Consider the following 16,991-nt stretch of genomic DNA (forward strand, 5'->3'; position numbering starts at 1 on the left):
CCACTTCTCAAAGTCATTTTAGCTGTAACAGTAATTTTGAAATCAGACACATTATAAAGTTTGCTGAGTTATAATCAGTCTATTTGTTTTCCGAGCTGATCTCATGGACACACTTTTGGATGTCTGGAATTTTAAAGTGAGGTCCTCAGAGTAATTCTCCCGACCCTCCCGATTACCACCTCGTCCATCTTTAATGTTTTATTTATGATGGTGCATGATGGGGGTTTGTCGGATATTTGTCTTTAATGTTTAATTCATTTTCCCTGACGACCAAAATGGTTAATAACACATCCTATATAAAGCAGTATTAGGAAGCGATCACACTGACACACTTTGTTCACCTCCAAGATGTGAGCTTTCCAAAATGATGAGTGTGGAAAAAAAACACAAGGTAGAAATTGATTGTATATACAGTATGCTGTTGCTATGAGACATCATAGTTAAATAGCTAGCTCCCCCTTACTTAGCTAAGATAAGTAGTCAAGCAATGACCCATTGTGTCAGTGTGACCAGTCGTCACTCAGTCGTCACTCAGTCAGTCATCAGTCGTCACTCAGTCACTCGTCACTCAGTCACTCACTCAGTCATCAGTTGTCATGGTCAGTGCACCTTGTTTCAGGTTGAATACCAGGCTGAAGTTTGGCAAGGAGGGTTAGCACAGGATACAGAGAGGGGTGAACACAAAGCCGTCTATGTTGAGATGAATGATGAAGATCTATGGCTGCATTTCTTAGTTCACCGAGAAGGAAGGGCAGTAGTGATGGGTAGTGAGTAAAGAAGGTCAGCGCGCTCATGCCACACTGGGCGGTGGCATGATCACCTCCGGGACTCTGGCCAAGCATCCGTGTGCACAACGAACCTGCCAACACAACAGGTTGATAATCTCTTGTCTATATACTGTAGACCATCATTCAAAAGTTTCAGGGCACTTAGAAAGTCATAAAAAAAAAAACACTTGTTTAGAGTGCAAACAGCATGCATCAGTTCAGTATCATGAAAATGCAATACTATACTGCTTTATTTGCCCCTATCTTCAGTTGAGATGTTCTGAACTGCATCAAATTTCAAGTGTATGATTAACCTGACATCCCCTGGGGGTATGCAAAGTTTCATGGAATTTCATCCATGGGGGCATAAAATAAATTAATGTATGTGTACATTTAGTGACTATACATCCATCGGCCTGTAGATGGTGGTGTTGAGCAAAGGGTTGCTGGTAGAGAATGATGAGAGGAGCATCAAGGCAGGACTGTCTCACACACACACCCTCTCTCTCTCACACACACACATATATATAAACACACATGTGCACGCACACACACGCATGCGCACACACACACACATCCACACGCACAGGCAGACACACACATATGCACACACACATCCACACGCACAGACACACACACACACACACACATCCACACACAGACACACACACACACACACACACACACACACACACACACACACACACACGCACGCACGCACGCACGCACGCACGCATGCACACATACACAAAATACAGTGAAAAAGTCAGAATTTCTATTCAAAGTATATCATCTGGAAGGAGAGATGTGTATGGCTGGAATTAACAATAATTTCTGGCCACTTGAAGAAGTGAATTCATCACTTACTATAAAGCTGCAATGCTGCATTTCTCACAGCCCAGCAGCGGGAATTGAGAAGTGTAAGCGCAAGGGTGGCCATGACTGTACAATACTTAAGAATGGCAACAGCGAGACCAGATCCACGAACTAAAGCATTCAGAGAATGAACTGCACACACCTACAAAAAGATACAGTACATTACAAGCTATAGTTAAGTAATGTTACGCTGAGCTGTTTGTCTTCATATATTTCATTGATCCAAAATATTAAGTCAATTTATATAGCACATTTTTGTATGCACAGATTAAGACAACTCAGATGAACCAATTAAAAACAAAACATTTAACATGAAAAACCCAACAGTCCAGCAAGTCATTCTTAGAAGGACCTTCTGTATCTCACATGTAGTTTCTCTGTATTTATCTTTATGTTGTTTGTGGTAATAATTACCCAATAATATACTTGGATTTACCATGTGTTCACTAGTTAATTACTAAGATATTAGGAAACCGTAAAAGGAGAGTTCCCAAAAAATCTTTCACATAGTACTGAAGTTCTGCTACAATATGTATATTTTAACTACTTTAAGTTGATACTCATACTAGGCTCACTACCATGTATCTTGACAATGACCAAATCTTAAGCTCTTGCATAAAATGGAACATCACAGACAAATACACAATACAACCTGTGGTAGATCAACTGTCTGGTCCCAGTTGTCTGGCAGAGGTCTATTTGCCACCTCCAGAAGGGTGTTAATACTGAGAGAGAGCAAAGACCTGCTCTGATTGGTTTCTGCTGCTGAAACCACACAGAGGAAAAGCATTGGGAGACCTGCAGCTCTACGAGTCACTGAGGTGCCGCGGGGAGACTGGAGAAGTTGGAGACCCTGGTATAAGAAATCATAAGTGATAATAATAATAATAATAATAATAATAATCACAATCATCATAATAGTCATATTTATTTATTTAGCACTTTTCAAAGCACATATATAGTGCTTTACAAAGGCAGCAAAATCAAACAGACCATAAAAGTAATACATTTTCAAAACCAAATGTATAAAGCAATACAATATAAGGCAAAAAAACACATAGGTTTAAAGAAAACAGATAAAACAATAGAATTATAAGCATTTGTTAGCAGAGCTTATACAATACCACCGCAACAACTTGCTGCGTTAGCCTCAAAATGTATCATTATTGTTAATATTATTTTCTTTTCTATTATAGTGTTAAATGTTCCAAATGTAAAGGACTTTGAGCTGCATTATGTGTATGAAAGGTGCTATACAAATTATTATTAATTTAACTTATTATTATTATTATTATTATTATTATTGTAAAATAAAATCAATACATTTTTTTAGAGATTACCAATATTAAAACTAGGATAGGTTTTCCTATAGATCAGTTTTGATGAGGGACTTAAAAGAGGAAACTTTATAAAGTAACCATCCCAACACTACTTACTTCTTTAAGCAACTGTGCAGGGATGTCTCGAATCTCTCGGTCAGCACTGACCAGCAGAGTGCTGCAAAACTTGGTGAATCCACGACAGCAACCTTCTACTGCTCCCTATAAGTTAAACAAGAATCTGAGTGTATTCAGAAAATCATTGATGTACTTAAGTTAAAAAAAGACTAAGATGTTACAGTGAAATCATTCACTCTAAACAAAGTGGGCTCACCCAGTGTCGACATTTCAAGATGATGTCTTTGAACAGTTTAGACATCCTTTTCATATCACCTGCAGTGACTAAGTGATCCATCTTATTCGACTCATCAGCCATCATCTCAATCAAGGAGCCCATAAATATTCCGATTTCCTGAACAAAAAAACCCTATTCCTGGTCAAACTGGGGGTTGCAAAGGAATCAACAAACAACAACAAAATCTACACAAATCATCAAATATGAAATGCATTCATACAGGGCAATCATGCACATCAGACTGATTTCAGCAGGTTAAACGTCTTATCTGACAACATGGCAGGTTCCCCACAGAAAGGTCTGTATCTGTTTACTTCAATAACGATAAAGAATCTGTAGAAAGCTATTGTTTTTATTGTTACTGTCAGGGTTCTAAATTAACACCCGCCAACCCGCCAAATGCGGGTTAAAATTCATTTTGGCGGGTGTTAATAAAAACTTACTAGCCAGTTTGGCCGGTGATGCATGAGGCATTACATGCATGATACATAAGGCTCTGTTTTCGGTCATATATCCCCGGCAGTACTTGCTACATTTCCCATGACCACTGTGCCGTAATGCTACCGCTTGCACGCAGTTTGCAGTGAAACCAGCCAGAGACCATGGAAACGAACGGAGCGTCTACCAGAAAACACAAGGAATTAGAAGAACGAACGGAGCCAGAGCAGGGAGCATAGACTGAAAGAGGAGGGAGTTAGCCAGTAAAGTAAAGTAAAAAGTACCTAACACATGTACATAACACAAATGCATAATGCATTACGAAATATTAACGCAATGAACGCTTTGTGTTTAACTATTTCCTTTGTGGGGGGCTGAGGTCATGTAATGGAGGCCGCAAAACCGGAAGCAGCAAGATCGTTTATTTTATTGTCTATGGAGTTAGCTGAAGATGGAACGTGGAGGAGCTTGTAGGCTAAATTTTTCAGTTTTAAAAGGTAGCCTGATCAGTTATCACCACCACCACACGCATCAACGCGCTGTGCGTGGGGCACCAAAGACAGAGGAGGGACCAACATTTAGCCAATAAATAGTAGCTGTACTGCAAACTGTTTTTCACTCTTGTTAGAGAAAGTATACAATGTCAACATGCACCAACAGCATGTTACATAAAGATGATACTTTTCGGGTCCTCTCTATAAAGATCCAACTTGAACATAGGCCCTATGCTACTCCATTTAATTGAGAATGCGTCTGAGTGTGCAGGAGAGGGAGAGAAAACGAGTGGCAGGTTCTAGCTGGCTTGTCATTGTTGATGATAATTGATATCTCCTTTTTATTAAGTTAAGATTAAACTAAATGTGGCAGTGGTTGGTACAGACTGATGGGGGCGAGAATAGGAATGAAGCAGGGGATGAGGATATCGACAGAGAAATAGATAGATAGAGATCCCAAACATGAAATGAAGTGAAGTGCACTTTCTGTGTATATTTTGTGGTATGTATTCATGCCAACAATGTTAATACAATGACCAAATGCATTCAGTGACACTCATCTCATAAACTCATAATTCTCTTATTTTCACCGGGAAAAAAATGGCTAATAGAAATTCTGATTGGCTAGTAACTTTAGAAAGTTATCAGCCACATTGGCTGGTGATCAAAAAAGTTAATTTAGAACCCTGGTTACTGTTACCTATAGTAAACTGCTCTACCAATGTAAGTAGGTGTCTCTGCAGAACACAAGATCCAAGGTGTGGAGCTGGATCTCGGTCCAGTGGGCCGAGTTAGATCTGCCTGAACACAAGATCCAGAGGTGGATCTGGATTTTGGTCAGATCAGCCTGAATGTCAAACGTCTCTTTTTTTGATTGGTAGACATACTCCAGAACATGATACGTCCTTTTGTTTTGTTTTAGCCGACCTTCTGTGAGGTTGTAGCACCGATAAACGTAAAATAAACAACACTTTAAAAAAATAAACTTAATGATGTTTCAAACAAGTGTATAAAATACATCAGAGGGTAGTACCCTATAGTTTGGATATCAATCATATCACAAACTTGCTTGACTGAAATATCCAGTTTCCGTTTTAGGAACATCTATAGCTATATAGGTCAAACTCGCCAAATACACACATATGGCGAAGGCAAGGACTTGTAACCAGACTACTAGGCTACGATGAGATATAGCCCAGCTCAGGATATCTGTTGCCATGACTTCTTCCCAAACTTCTACTGCTAGCGATCATAGAAAGGGATACGTTCCTGGTTTCTTTTTTTTCTTCCCCTTCTTCTTCTTCTTCTGGTGAGCGTTTATTAGCAGATTAGGCACCCTTCGATGCATTACCGCCACCTACAGGATCACGTCAATGTACAGTAGGGCGCAATCGTGGATATAGTGGGAGGAGTTGGATTTAGATTCAGCTCCAGCCCTTGGATCTTGTGTTCTGCAGCCAGGCACTAATCTACTCTCCCAAAGCCTTAAGAGTGGTGCAAGTGAGAGAGCTAGCAGCCTGTGCTTTTAGCTCGATTGCTAGCATGCAACACAACACAGGTTACATTCACAGCAGAGCTTTCTTCTGGCCGACCATGCAAGTTAAGCTCTATTCAATGAATCTGGCAAATATGACACGTTTGTCCAATGAAAACTGAGAAGAGACGGGCATGGGTCCTTGTTCACTACATTGGCAGGGAAACATACTCTATTCGGTGTAAATTTGTAAGGCAAAATAATTTTCCATGGCAGAGCTGAAGCAATAATATTTTTCTGTCAAAAAAGATGTTGGTGGTCTGCTAGAGTAATGTCAATAAAATAAGCTGTCAAAATTGGTTGTATTAATTTTAACTTGTGAGAAGGTGAAGCTTTTACAGGTGACAGTGAAGATACAAATGCGTAGACACGTACAGTTTAATGATTTAAGGCTCTGGCAAGATTTGTGTGTGCAAATGCACACTGTGTGTCTACCTGTCCTTTAGCTGTGTCTACTTGCCTACCTGTGCTGTTAGCCTACAGTTTAGAGCATTGAATTCCTTTGCTAATGTATTTTGAATTTAGTTGCTGAGTTTCGAGTTAACCTGCAGTTTATCCTGCAAACTTAACAAATTACCAAATCTAAATTGAGCATACCCATATCAATCCACACACTCTCAGTACCTGCCTTAGTTATTATTATCTGGAGCCTTGTTCCCCTATTTGATTTTGGAACTGTGAGAGTAACAATTGAGGGTAATTGTTTTTTTTATTTAACATACAGTATGTTTTACCTGTGCAAATAAAGGTAACTAAAGGTTACTCTATGTCTGTTTGAGTTATGCTAGCCAGGTCATTGAAATAGCATTTGTCTTCAAGCTGGTTCACTTTGTAATTTACAAAAAAATGCAAATAAATAAAGTAGCTTCTGATGTAATAAACTTTATGCAAAATATATGTAATTTAGCTTTTTACACTTGCTCTTGAGGAAGATTTTGTATTAAAGCATAATTTAATATAGGGTAGCTTAGCTCACTACATTAAAAGTGTCAATCACGTACATACATTAATATGATACATATTGCTTATGTGTTATCACCTGGATCTTGCCTGGATGTGACCTTGTGTATGTACTCAGTTCATCTAGCTTTAGTAGTTAACTCTGCCAAATCTGAGGAAGAAGCTTCAACTTGCTTGGGAGAAATTGTGCGAACACTGTGCCATAACAGACCAAACCATACACACACATACAGACAGCTAGAAAACTGTGTACCTTTTGCCCATAATGGCCTGAAGCACAATAATGGTAACTGCATGCTACTTACTCACCTTTAGTGAGACCCAGCAACAAGTGAGCACCAGACTGTGCTCCTCTGGAAGCAGGACATGCTCCTCTTCATGATCATCTGAACCTAACTGATGACCAATTACAGAGCTGATTGCATTTCCCATTTCACAAAAGGATGGAGGGACTTCTACAAAAGAAAAGATGAATGTCAGTTTTTAACATAATTTTAAGATGTATTATTTACTTTCCAAGAGCTAATTTGACTAAATTAGTCAATTTAGAGACACTTCAGGTAAATACAGGGTAAAAGTTTAAGACTAACAGATATAACCTTTGTTACTTTTAAAACTAAGATACAACCATGAAACTTCTTTAGTTAATTACGGAGATTAATAAAAGAAAACGTATTACAAAAAACGTATTACATTTAATGTTTAAACATGGAAATGAGGTATTATTCGATTAAATATTTTGCATTCATTTAAAGAAAACAAAAGACTGACATTATACAATATATCTACCTTTACTTTCTGTGTCCTGGTCCCCATAAAGTACACCAAGTAAGAGAACTGTCATGTTCTCCATCAAGCTGAGGGTTTTTGCAAACATGCCCTCATCCATTTCATTATACAAGACACCCGGCACCTCCAGCAAACATCTCTGCAAAGCATTCACTGCACCTAAAGAAATATTGGTTACACTTTACTTGAAGGTATCTACATTTCATGACATAACGGTTAAGTCAAGTGTCATTCATTTTTTGTCATGACAAGTTAGGGTTAGGATTAGTGTTAGAGTGTGACCGTGTCATGTCACGTGTTACCGAAACATTTTGAAAAATAATCGTTTTGACAAAATATTGTCAAACATTGCATCATATCTAAATAAGTCATAACATCCATAGTAAACTTTACCTATGGTGACCAATGTAAGGGATAAGAAGATCATTAAGGTCATTATTGGAAAATAAGTCGAAGTTTCTTTCCTCGTTTTGGCAAGTAGGTGTGTCCTAAAAAACTTGACATTAAAAATTACATTAAAAAATGAATGACACAGCCAACCCATTATTTTAGTCTACTGATTAAAATGGCATGCTCAGTGGTGTAAAAAGGACCAGAATGATCTAGTAGCACTTAAACAGAGTTGCCAGAGTTGCACAGTTGCCATCAATGAGTCATTAGTGAATCTGATAAGGGCAGTTTCAGTGCTATGCATAGGATGAAAGCCTGACTGAAACTTCTCCATGATGCCATGGTCCTTCAACATGTCTGAAAGATGCATCAAGACAACCTTTTCAAGAATAACAATATGGGGCCTCAGGACTTTGGGAAGGTTAATCAAGTTAATTGAACTTCCTGTAGCATTCGTAAGAGTTGTATAACAATACGTAATATGAGATTGACAGAACCAATGAATTCCTTAATGCTTAGTTAGGAAGCAGTCTACGTTTCCTAATGTGCTAACATTATATAGTTGGGAAGCAGTCTACGTTTCCTAATGTGCTAACATTATATAGTTGGGAAGCAGTCTACGTTTCCTAATGGGCTAACATTATGTCTTGCAAATCACCCCAGACATCTTCTTTGCTACAACAACAGGGTTTTCAAATTGTGCAGTGTTTATATCTCTGTATTTTTTTTTGTTAAAGCCAAACATATTGCATTACATGTGCGTGTCACAATCTCAGTTTATTTCTTCCAGTTTAGAACTCTCAGGAAATTGGAAATAAACTCTAATTGATTGGTTGGCACCTGTGCTGCCACTTTTCTCAACTTTCTACCACAAGTTAGCCTGGCTAGTGCCACCACTTCTCAATGAGACGTGGTCTGGGAACCAAACGTTCATTTTCTCGTACTTGAAAAAAATGCCCAGATCCGTTTATTGGGTGCCACGGATGTCTATCAAATGCGTCTGTGCATAGCTCATCATCGTCTTGCTTTCCCCCCTGTTCTGTGATTGGTTCCCTATCTCAGGCGAAAATTTGCTCCATGGTCTCCAGGCTGCCTTAGCAGTGTGAATCAAATCGCACGCAAGGCAGCATGGGAACACCCAGGCTAACCACAAGTAATGCAAAGAAACTGAACCACAATTCAGTTTAGCAACATATGACATCATCAAATGTTAATAAGAAGCATCTCCATTGAAGCCTGCAACACTACATTAAGTCTCCTGTGAAACATGTCAGTCGTGCAGTGTATTTTTCTCACCATGTATGGGTGCTGTCTGTGAAGCCATCAGTATATCAGTCTTGGCTGTAAAGTAGTGCTGCTGCATCAACTGAAGGAGGTACTGGCAGAGCGAGGTGATGTTTACATCTCCATTAACTCTACTGTTTAGCCATTCTTGTGACAGATCCACAGACCTGCAGACCCAAACCAAGAGCAGAGGAAAGAGACCTGACTGAACGACAAATCTCATACAGAAAGAATTATAACAACTCTTACATTAGTCTAAGGGGTTGAAGCAATTTAAAGTGAAGATATTACCTGCTATTCTGTACAAATGTCAAATACCAAGATCAGCTGGGGGGATTTGTGGGCTATGGATGCTAATTCTATTACATTTATTGTTGGAGCCACCTCCCAACTCCACAGAACCTCAGTCACTGCATGGTGGGGAATGCTACAAGTTGTATGCAGATGTTGGCTTATGAAAACATATTCTGTCTGGCTGTAAAACTTGTTTGACCCAGGTTCACTACCAAGAGTACTGGAATCAGTACTTAAGATTTTTATATTCAAAAGTAGTGTCCTACACTGCAAAAACACTTATCTAATGAAATCTAAATGTAAATGTAAATCAGGTTTCTAGGCTTAGACTTAAAAGCTATCCTTTAAGTACAAAAATGTTGCAATTATTATTTTTAACCTTGGGCTGTATTTTGCACCCTGGCGCATGCCGTAAAACTCGTTTTCCAGCCGGCGCAAAGTTTAATTCCTTATTTTGCACGTTTATTTTTTAAACAATGCGCCCAAGGGTGTGGCAATTAACAACCTAGGGAGTGGCCTAGCGCATTGTCTAAAAATCGCTATTGTACACTTGGTCAGAAGTCTATGGCGAGTTGTTTATATGTTATTTTAAGGGCGCATTGTCAACAGTCATATTGGCGGGTGCACAATGCACCATCCTTCTATCATCCATGAATGCACACCAGCGCACGTCCATGCAAAACATTACAAATTGCACGATTACAATGGGAAACATAATTAGAATAAAGATATTACGAAGTACATCTCATGATGAGTAGTTATTCACCATCATTTGCAAATTGGTAATGACGGTTCAAAGTGATTAGGGGAGAGGCGAGAGACACGTATGGAGCACAGCTGAAGACGCACTGTCACGAGATATAAGCAACTCCTCTGCAGGATAAATGTTGTTTTAATCAGTCATTTGAGCAATATTAGGGTAAGTGTTGCTTTTTCCAGCCTATGTTTTTGATGGTAACCCATTGCCAGTCAACAGTGAAAGTAACTTACTGCATATAACTGTCTTGTCGTTGACTGACACCATGGTGAAGTTAGTTTCACTTTGCCAATGAGTTCAAATAATAGACGAGTGCAAATGCGTTAAGGCTATGCTAGGTTTTAGTAAAGCATGGTTTAGTGGAATGACTATATATTTTAGTGGAATGACATATTCCATATGGTCTCGTAAGCAGCCTCCTTCAAATGCGCCGTTGACTGTCAAAATACCGATACATTCCTTGACATCGCGCTTTGCGCCGTTAAAGGGAATGACAGGTGGTTTAAATGATGTTACGCCCCAAACAGACCCATGATTGATTAAGAAACCAGGGAACACCTTGTTGCGCCATGCGCTCGACGTTTGATAACAAAAACACTCCCAATGTGGACTGGACATCCTACTAAATTTGAATAAGCTTTTGATGAGTGACGATGTGCTTTCGACTGTCATGATAGGGCCCCTTGACACTATTCCATTCCAAGTCGATGGATAAAAATATTTTAACATGAAATGTGACTTTCCACAGTAACACCATGCTGTACAGGTTGTGTATAATATGCAAAGCCCTTACTTCTGTAGAAGGACCTTCATCATGAGGGCACCTATTTGAGACTCTTGGGTTCGAGGACTGTGGAGAAAATGCTCAGCACGGCTGAATATCAAGGGCACCACATCATCCGGAAAATGTTTTGGAAAATACAAGACAAGCAACTCAGCAGACAGTTCACATATCTGTTAATTGGAAACAAGATTTACAATCACAATATCTGACAACAACTGGAATCATTGTGCAATGTTTTATACAATGTTTCCATGACATTAACAGTGATATTTATCAGTCATATTTGGCTTATTTAGCAAAAGTGTGAAGATAGGGCAGCAGAAATCAATGCTTCATTATTTACAGTTTGATGTCGTAAAGCAGCTTAGCCCTGAAAAGGTTTCAGATGTGGAAGTAAACTAGATAGCACCTCAAAGAGGTCAATGACCTCAGAATGGCCTAATTTTTATTATTTTGCAGCTACACAAAGAATAATGTATTGGATAGAAAATACCCAGTGTAATGCATCTGTCTGCACATAAACATTCTACAATTCCAATACCAATGTTAGTCATATCTTCATTAGAGGTTGTTGACCTCTCATAGTTGTATAACTGTGATGATGTGTAATAGCTACTGTACTATAATGTAGCAACGTACAATTGTAGCATTGTAAACTTAGAAACACCATATGGGGTAAACTTCCCCAGTCTTCAGAGGTGATTTCTGGCTTACCTCCATATCTGAAAATGAACCTTATGGTATGTTCTAACACCAGAGGAAATCTAAATACTTTTACCCAAAATACACAATTGGTATGGATCTCCACTAATGGTACTACCAATGACTGACTTATGTTAACATTCAAAAAAGTTTAGGTTTACAAAACATTGACTACATTTACATGCACACCATATTCTGATTAGGGTCCATATTCTGAAAGTGTTGAATTACGGGAATATTTCCATTTCGATGTTATTCATCTTATTTTGAATATACTAGAGATGTACAGTAGTAGTAGTAGTAGCAGCAGCAGCAGCGTCATGAGATCTGAATAAACTATGCACATAATTTCTCGCAATAATTTTCATCCCATGTCTACAAATTAATGAAAATGAAATATTCTTGCTATAGCTTTATATTGTGTTGTCTCAACACTTCAACATCATATTCAAATCTTTCTTTGCCCCATGTCACGTTTTAGAGCAACCAACCAAAACTACTTGCAAATTGAACAGGGGTAGACCGACATCAATATTCAGTTAAGGAGAACTTTCCAACCAGTCCTTCCAGGTTTTCACAGGCCTTTTTTGAGATTGGTGTGGCCAAAAATGCTTGATTTCGGGAGGAAGGAAATTGGGGGAGGAAGTGAAAATTGCAAATAGTTGGGATTTTTTAACATTTTATTCAGGGCAACTAATGTCAACGTTACACCATACAATTTTTGAACGATTTCACAGTCGGCAACTAAATGTTCAAAGTCGGAATGAAATCATGGGAGTTTTACTAGTCACGGCGCGCTCCTGTCAACTAAATTGTTTAATGTAAGGTGCCAATCTTAGCGGTTCTAAGTCAGTCCGAGTCAGTCTTTTTCTAGTCTTGCCGTTATGTCAATATCAAACATGTTTGATATTATCACAAGTCTTTTAGTCATGGCTCATGCAAATAGTGACGTGAACAATATAAAAACCATAGTGACCTCTCACCAACACCAAATAAGAAGGGGCAAAGTAGGTGATAGCTGTGGTATATATGATTATTTGTTATTTCATTTCTCATAAATTATTAGTCGGCTATTTCACATGGCAGAAGAACTCTATATCGGTTAGGGATGCCACACATGAAACAATGCTGCAGAAAAAAGGACATATGGCTTTGATATGAGTAGGCTATTGTTTGAGTTCCTGTTGATCTCTAGTGCACGATGGGAAATAATTTAAAGGAATCTAAATGCAGTCTTGTAAATAGTGACCCTGCAAGATCCCTAGTCGTTCCAAAATCATAGTCTGTGACTCTAAAACTCGATGACTTGTCTTTCAATGTGAAAGGGTCTGAGACCGTAGTCTTTCACAAATCTTTTCCAAATGTTTGCAAAGTCTTCTGGTATAAGGATGGCATTATGGTAGTAAGACCAAAATCGCACTAATCATCTGGTTATTATATCTGGCTTATTAATATCCTTGTATCTATATCTGCATAGGGGTGGGCACTCAACGGACAACCGATATCAGATATCCTGCGGTGATAGTAGCACAAATGTGAGCATAGGATGTTTTTAATTTGTGATGTGTTCACGTGTACCGAAGGATACACATTTGTGACTTTTGGCTACAAGTACAAAATCTATTGCCACAAGTGCTTAGGAGTTTTGCCCCAAATATACCTCCATACTAATATTGTGGTTAGTACAGGTATATGCCGGGGGTCTTTTGCAGGCTGTTAGTTATGATCATATTCGGGTTATGGCAATCGGGTTAAGGTGTTTACCAAACTCACACGCAATCAAAATATTGTCATAACTCCAATTAATACAGGAATATGGTGTGCATGCAAGTCATTGTCATGATATTAATCTCAGATATTAACTTAACTCATTTGTCATGTCCTCCAAACAGCTGATGAGAGCCAGTTGTTTTGACTTGGAAAAAAAGTCCCATCTTCCCTTTGACCGGGCCCAGGTAATTAGACTGGATATATTTGCTGGAAAATAATGAGGGGTTAATGCTTCACTCACAATGCAACGTGAACTCATAAGACTGGAACTTAACAAATTTGTGGCCATACAAAACAACCTATTCCAGAGTGTTGGGCATGAAGGGAAGTATGTGAAGCAATGCATTTATTGTGCATAGTGCCCACTGTACTAGCCTTTTAAGGCAGTGTTATGATAGGGGTTTGCCTGCGTTGGTAAGGATCAGCAATGTTATGTAGCTATGAAACAAAGTCAAATGACCATCTCAATGACAAGGTAATCCCACCAATGCATTTTTTTTCTTCCCCGACAGGCATATTCCAGGACGACAATGCCAGGGTTCACTGGACCGAAATTATAAAACAGTGATTCAGGAATAATTTCCATTTTCTGACCTTAAACCCACTGAAAGTCTCTAGGATGTGCTGGAGATGATTTAACGCAGGTTAGACTATCCTGTACTCCAGACAGAATCACAAAAGTACCCATGGTTGCGAGAAACCCATGTTTGGTGTCATGACTGATAGATAGATAGATACTTTATTGATCCCCAGGGGAAATTCAAGTGATGACCAACTGATCTTCTCTGACCATGTGGCCTCTGTCTCCCTGTCGTGCAGTTTTGTACTATTCAATAAAATAATCTAACTCCTAACTCAATACGCCACCCAGCTCATGGTATAGACCATGACTATCTCTCGCCTTGACCAATGTAACACCCATCTAACGGGGTTCTCGGCTTATGCAGTGAAACGGTACAGATTGTTCAGAACATGGCAGCACTTATGATTTTCAGCCAACCAAAAAAGGCACGTTACCCCCTGCACATTGATCTACACTTAGCTATCCGCATCAAATTCAAGTCATTAATGTTTTGCATACAAAGTGATCAATGGGTCATATCCCATTTACTTAAATGCTCTCATAAAACCATAAATAATTCCAGTCAATCACTGGTTCAGGAGCAAAGAAGAAAGGGGAATAATCTAAATTTCTAGACCAATTTTACATTTTATAAGAATAGTTTTAAACGTTTCTAAAATCATTGATTGTTATAATCCGGTGTTATCGCTTGTGAAATAGCCTTAGGAAGTTGCTGTTCGGGAAGGAACACTCCCCCCCCCCAATATAAATGGAAAAAAGCTGCTATGCTATAGACTGTACAGTACAAATAGATGGACTACTTACAGGAATTTGGAGTTCTCTTTCTACAGACTGCTGTCAGTGCATTCCCTCTATATTGTACCGGAGTTGATTATAGTTTGCTGCAATGATGCACACTTAGTTCATTTATTATTGTGCTTCTCAACTGTAGAGGGACCCCAAGAGCAAATCTTCCTTAGTGATGCTTTAAGTACAAATTCTAAAATGGATATCTCCGGTCCTTGATCATTGATCATGATTGGCTGAATCATGTTCAATGCCGTTGTAAAACCCAGCACAACACTTCAGGTAGACCACATTTCATTCTAAATTACTAATAACTACTCCACCACAAATTGATACAAAAGTTAGAGTTGCTGTAACGTGACTTTGCTTGACCACCTTTCTGATAGAAGAAATACATATTTCTTAGAGAAAAATTATTATCTATGAATAAATAATTAAATGTCTTGTTACCGTGCCTTTATTTTATGAAATCTTGTCAGGTATATGTAGTAACCGTTTTAGAAAAGTAATAAGTCTCGAGTCTGTAGGTTGCAGTGATTTTAAAACAGCTAAGGGGCATTGTTAGGCACGATGTGAAGAGGAGCCTAGGGCCTCTCGGGGCCTATTGCTTAAAATCATAGTGACTTTCTTCCAGAGACATCCAGTGATATATTCATTTTACAAACCTGGTGGCTGCCCTTTTTTCTTTTCAGGGCTCCAGGTGTCAGAGCAAGTCTCTAACACTGCAGACAACAGTAACAAAACAGTCTTCTTTCTCTGGTACTTGCTTCCAGGATTTAAGTAGTGGAAGGCAAGTTCTGCTACCCAATCCACAAACTCTAAAAGATTAGAGTTTAGACAAGTCAAATCAATAGATCAATACAAGCTTCAAAGGAAAACAAAAATGTTATAAATGAACACATTGACTCACTCACCAACCCCTTTACAGAGTGTGTTCTCATCCTCTAGAGAAAAGCCCATCTTGCTCTTGGTTTTCAGCACTTTAGCTAAACAAGTGTCTCTAACTCTGCAGAGAAACTTCTTCACAGCAGAGTAAAACTGCTGCCGAAAAGGGGGTGCCTCACTATTCAGATTGAGAGGGATATATTTCCTCATTGCTGAGAACTCCAGTGCATTTGGCATTTCCTTGGATTTTGAACTGCAGCACAGCACATTGAAAGCAGCCAAACGAACATCATCATCATGACAAGTCAGGGCATTTTGCAAAGTCCTAAATGCATGGCTTTCCTCAGATATCCAAGAAGACTCTCCGCAGGTGGCTCTGTGTGTGCTCATTATACAGGTCCATGCTTTAAGATGCCCCTGTGAAGTGGGGTCCAGAAAATCCAACAGCATCATTGGAGCAGATGGAAATGTACGCAGAGTCCAGGGTAGAAGGTGGCTGACTGCATTGGTCTGCAAGAGTTTCACATCTGAGGTCAATGCCTCCAGGAGAGTTGCTTGCCAATATTTACTCCATGTAGAGGCTAGTTCAAATTCTGAAGGTGGTGACGTCTGCTTTTTGCATAACTCTTTCCGTAACTCTTGAATGAGTAATTTATAGAACTCAGATGCACATGAAGAAAGCTGATTGGTGGAGAGGCATTTCAAGAGATGAGCAGGAAACTCATTATAACTTTTTAAAACCTGTTGAAATAAAAAAAAAGGTAATCTTGACTATGGAGTTGTCACATACACTGTTAGCTGGATTAGTCATGTTTACAACCACTAGACAAAGGTTTGGGATCCATGAAAACTAATCTAATTAACAATGCCCCTTAGTTGTGCTATAATCACTGTAATCTGACTTTACAGGGCTTATTGCTGAAGAAACTAACCATGTATAGAATGCAGTATGTTACTGAGCAATTTATTTAAATGATAAGGACATTTCTATGCATTCCATTTAGATAGATCTGTTCATACCACTTCAGAGCCAAAGTATGGCAGGAGAACACAGAGGAACAAGTACTTGGCTTTGGTCTCCCAAGGCAACTCAATAGTACGATGCAGCATTTCCAAGTAGAGCACCCTCTCTACATCACCATGATGCTGACAATCCAATTCATAAATTTCCAGAAATAGACACAGAGCATTGCGAGCAGAGTCTGTGATCCCCTCAATCTGGAA

The 16,991-nt window shown here is 39.0% G+C and overlaps 1 protein-coding gene across 5 annotated transcripts in view; it reads right to left on the minus strand.

Annotated features, from left to right (window-relative positions):
* si:ch211-225b11.4 (thyroid adenoma-associated protein homolog) overlaps window positions 1–16,991 on the minus strand; it is a 57,772-nt gene that overhangs the window by 12,382 nt on the left and 28,399 nt on the right. For 4 of the 5 annotated variants that reach the window (XR_007193655.1, XM_048244621.1, XM_048244625.1 and 1 more), the window contains 13 exons: window positions 16,788–16,985; window positions 15,797–16,508; window positions 15,548–15,700; window positions 13,611–13,720; window positions 11,051–11,211; window positions 9,219–9,373; window positions 7,533–7,691; window positions 7,053–7,198; window positions 3,297–3,434; window positions 3,080–3,184; window positions 2,296–2,496; window positions 1,635–1,785; window positions 610–859 (listed from right to left, as the gene is read on the minus strand). Coding sequence is in view for 4 of the 5 variants with exons in the window: in XM_048244621.1 (XP_048100578.1) it covers window positions 610–859; window positions 1,635–1,785; window positions 2,296–2,496; window positions 3,080–3,184; window positions 3,297–3,434; window positions 7,053–7,198; window positions 7,533–7,691; window positions 9,219–9,373; window positions 11,051–11,211; window positions 13,611–13,720; window positions 15,548–15,700; window positions 15,797–16,508; window positions 16,788–16,985 (2,639 nt within the window). In the remaining variant the exon portion in view is untranslated. The remainder of the gene's footprint in view (window positions 1–609; window positions 860–1,634; window positions 1,786–2,295; window positions 2,497–3,079; window positions 3,185–3,296; window positions 3,435–7,052; window positions 7,199–7,532; window positions 7,692–9,218; window positions 9,374–11,050; window positions 11,212–13,610; window positions 13,721–15,547; window positions 15,701–15,796; window positions 16,509–16,787; window positions 16,986–16,991) is intronic. The other variant, XM_048244622.1, reaches the window with a different exon arrangement.

The sequence above is a fragment of the Alosa alosa genome, chromosome 5 (assembly GCF_017589495.1).
Source record: "Alosa alosa isolate M-15738 ecotype Scorff River chromosome 5, AALO_Geno_1.1, whole genome shotgun sequence".
Taxonomy (NCBI): domain Eukaryota; kingdom Metazoa; phylum Chordata; class Actinopteri; order Clupeiformes; family Clupeidae; genus Alosa; species Alosa alosa.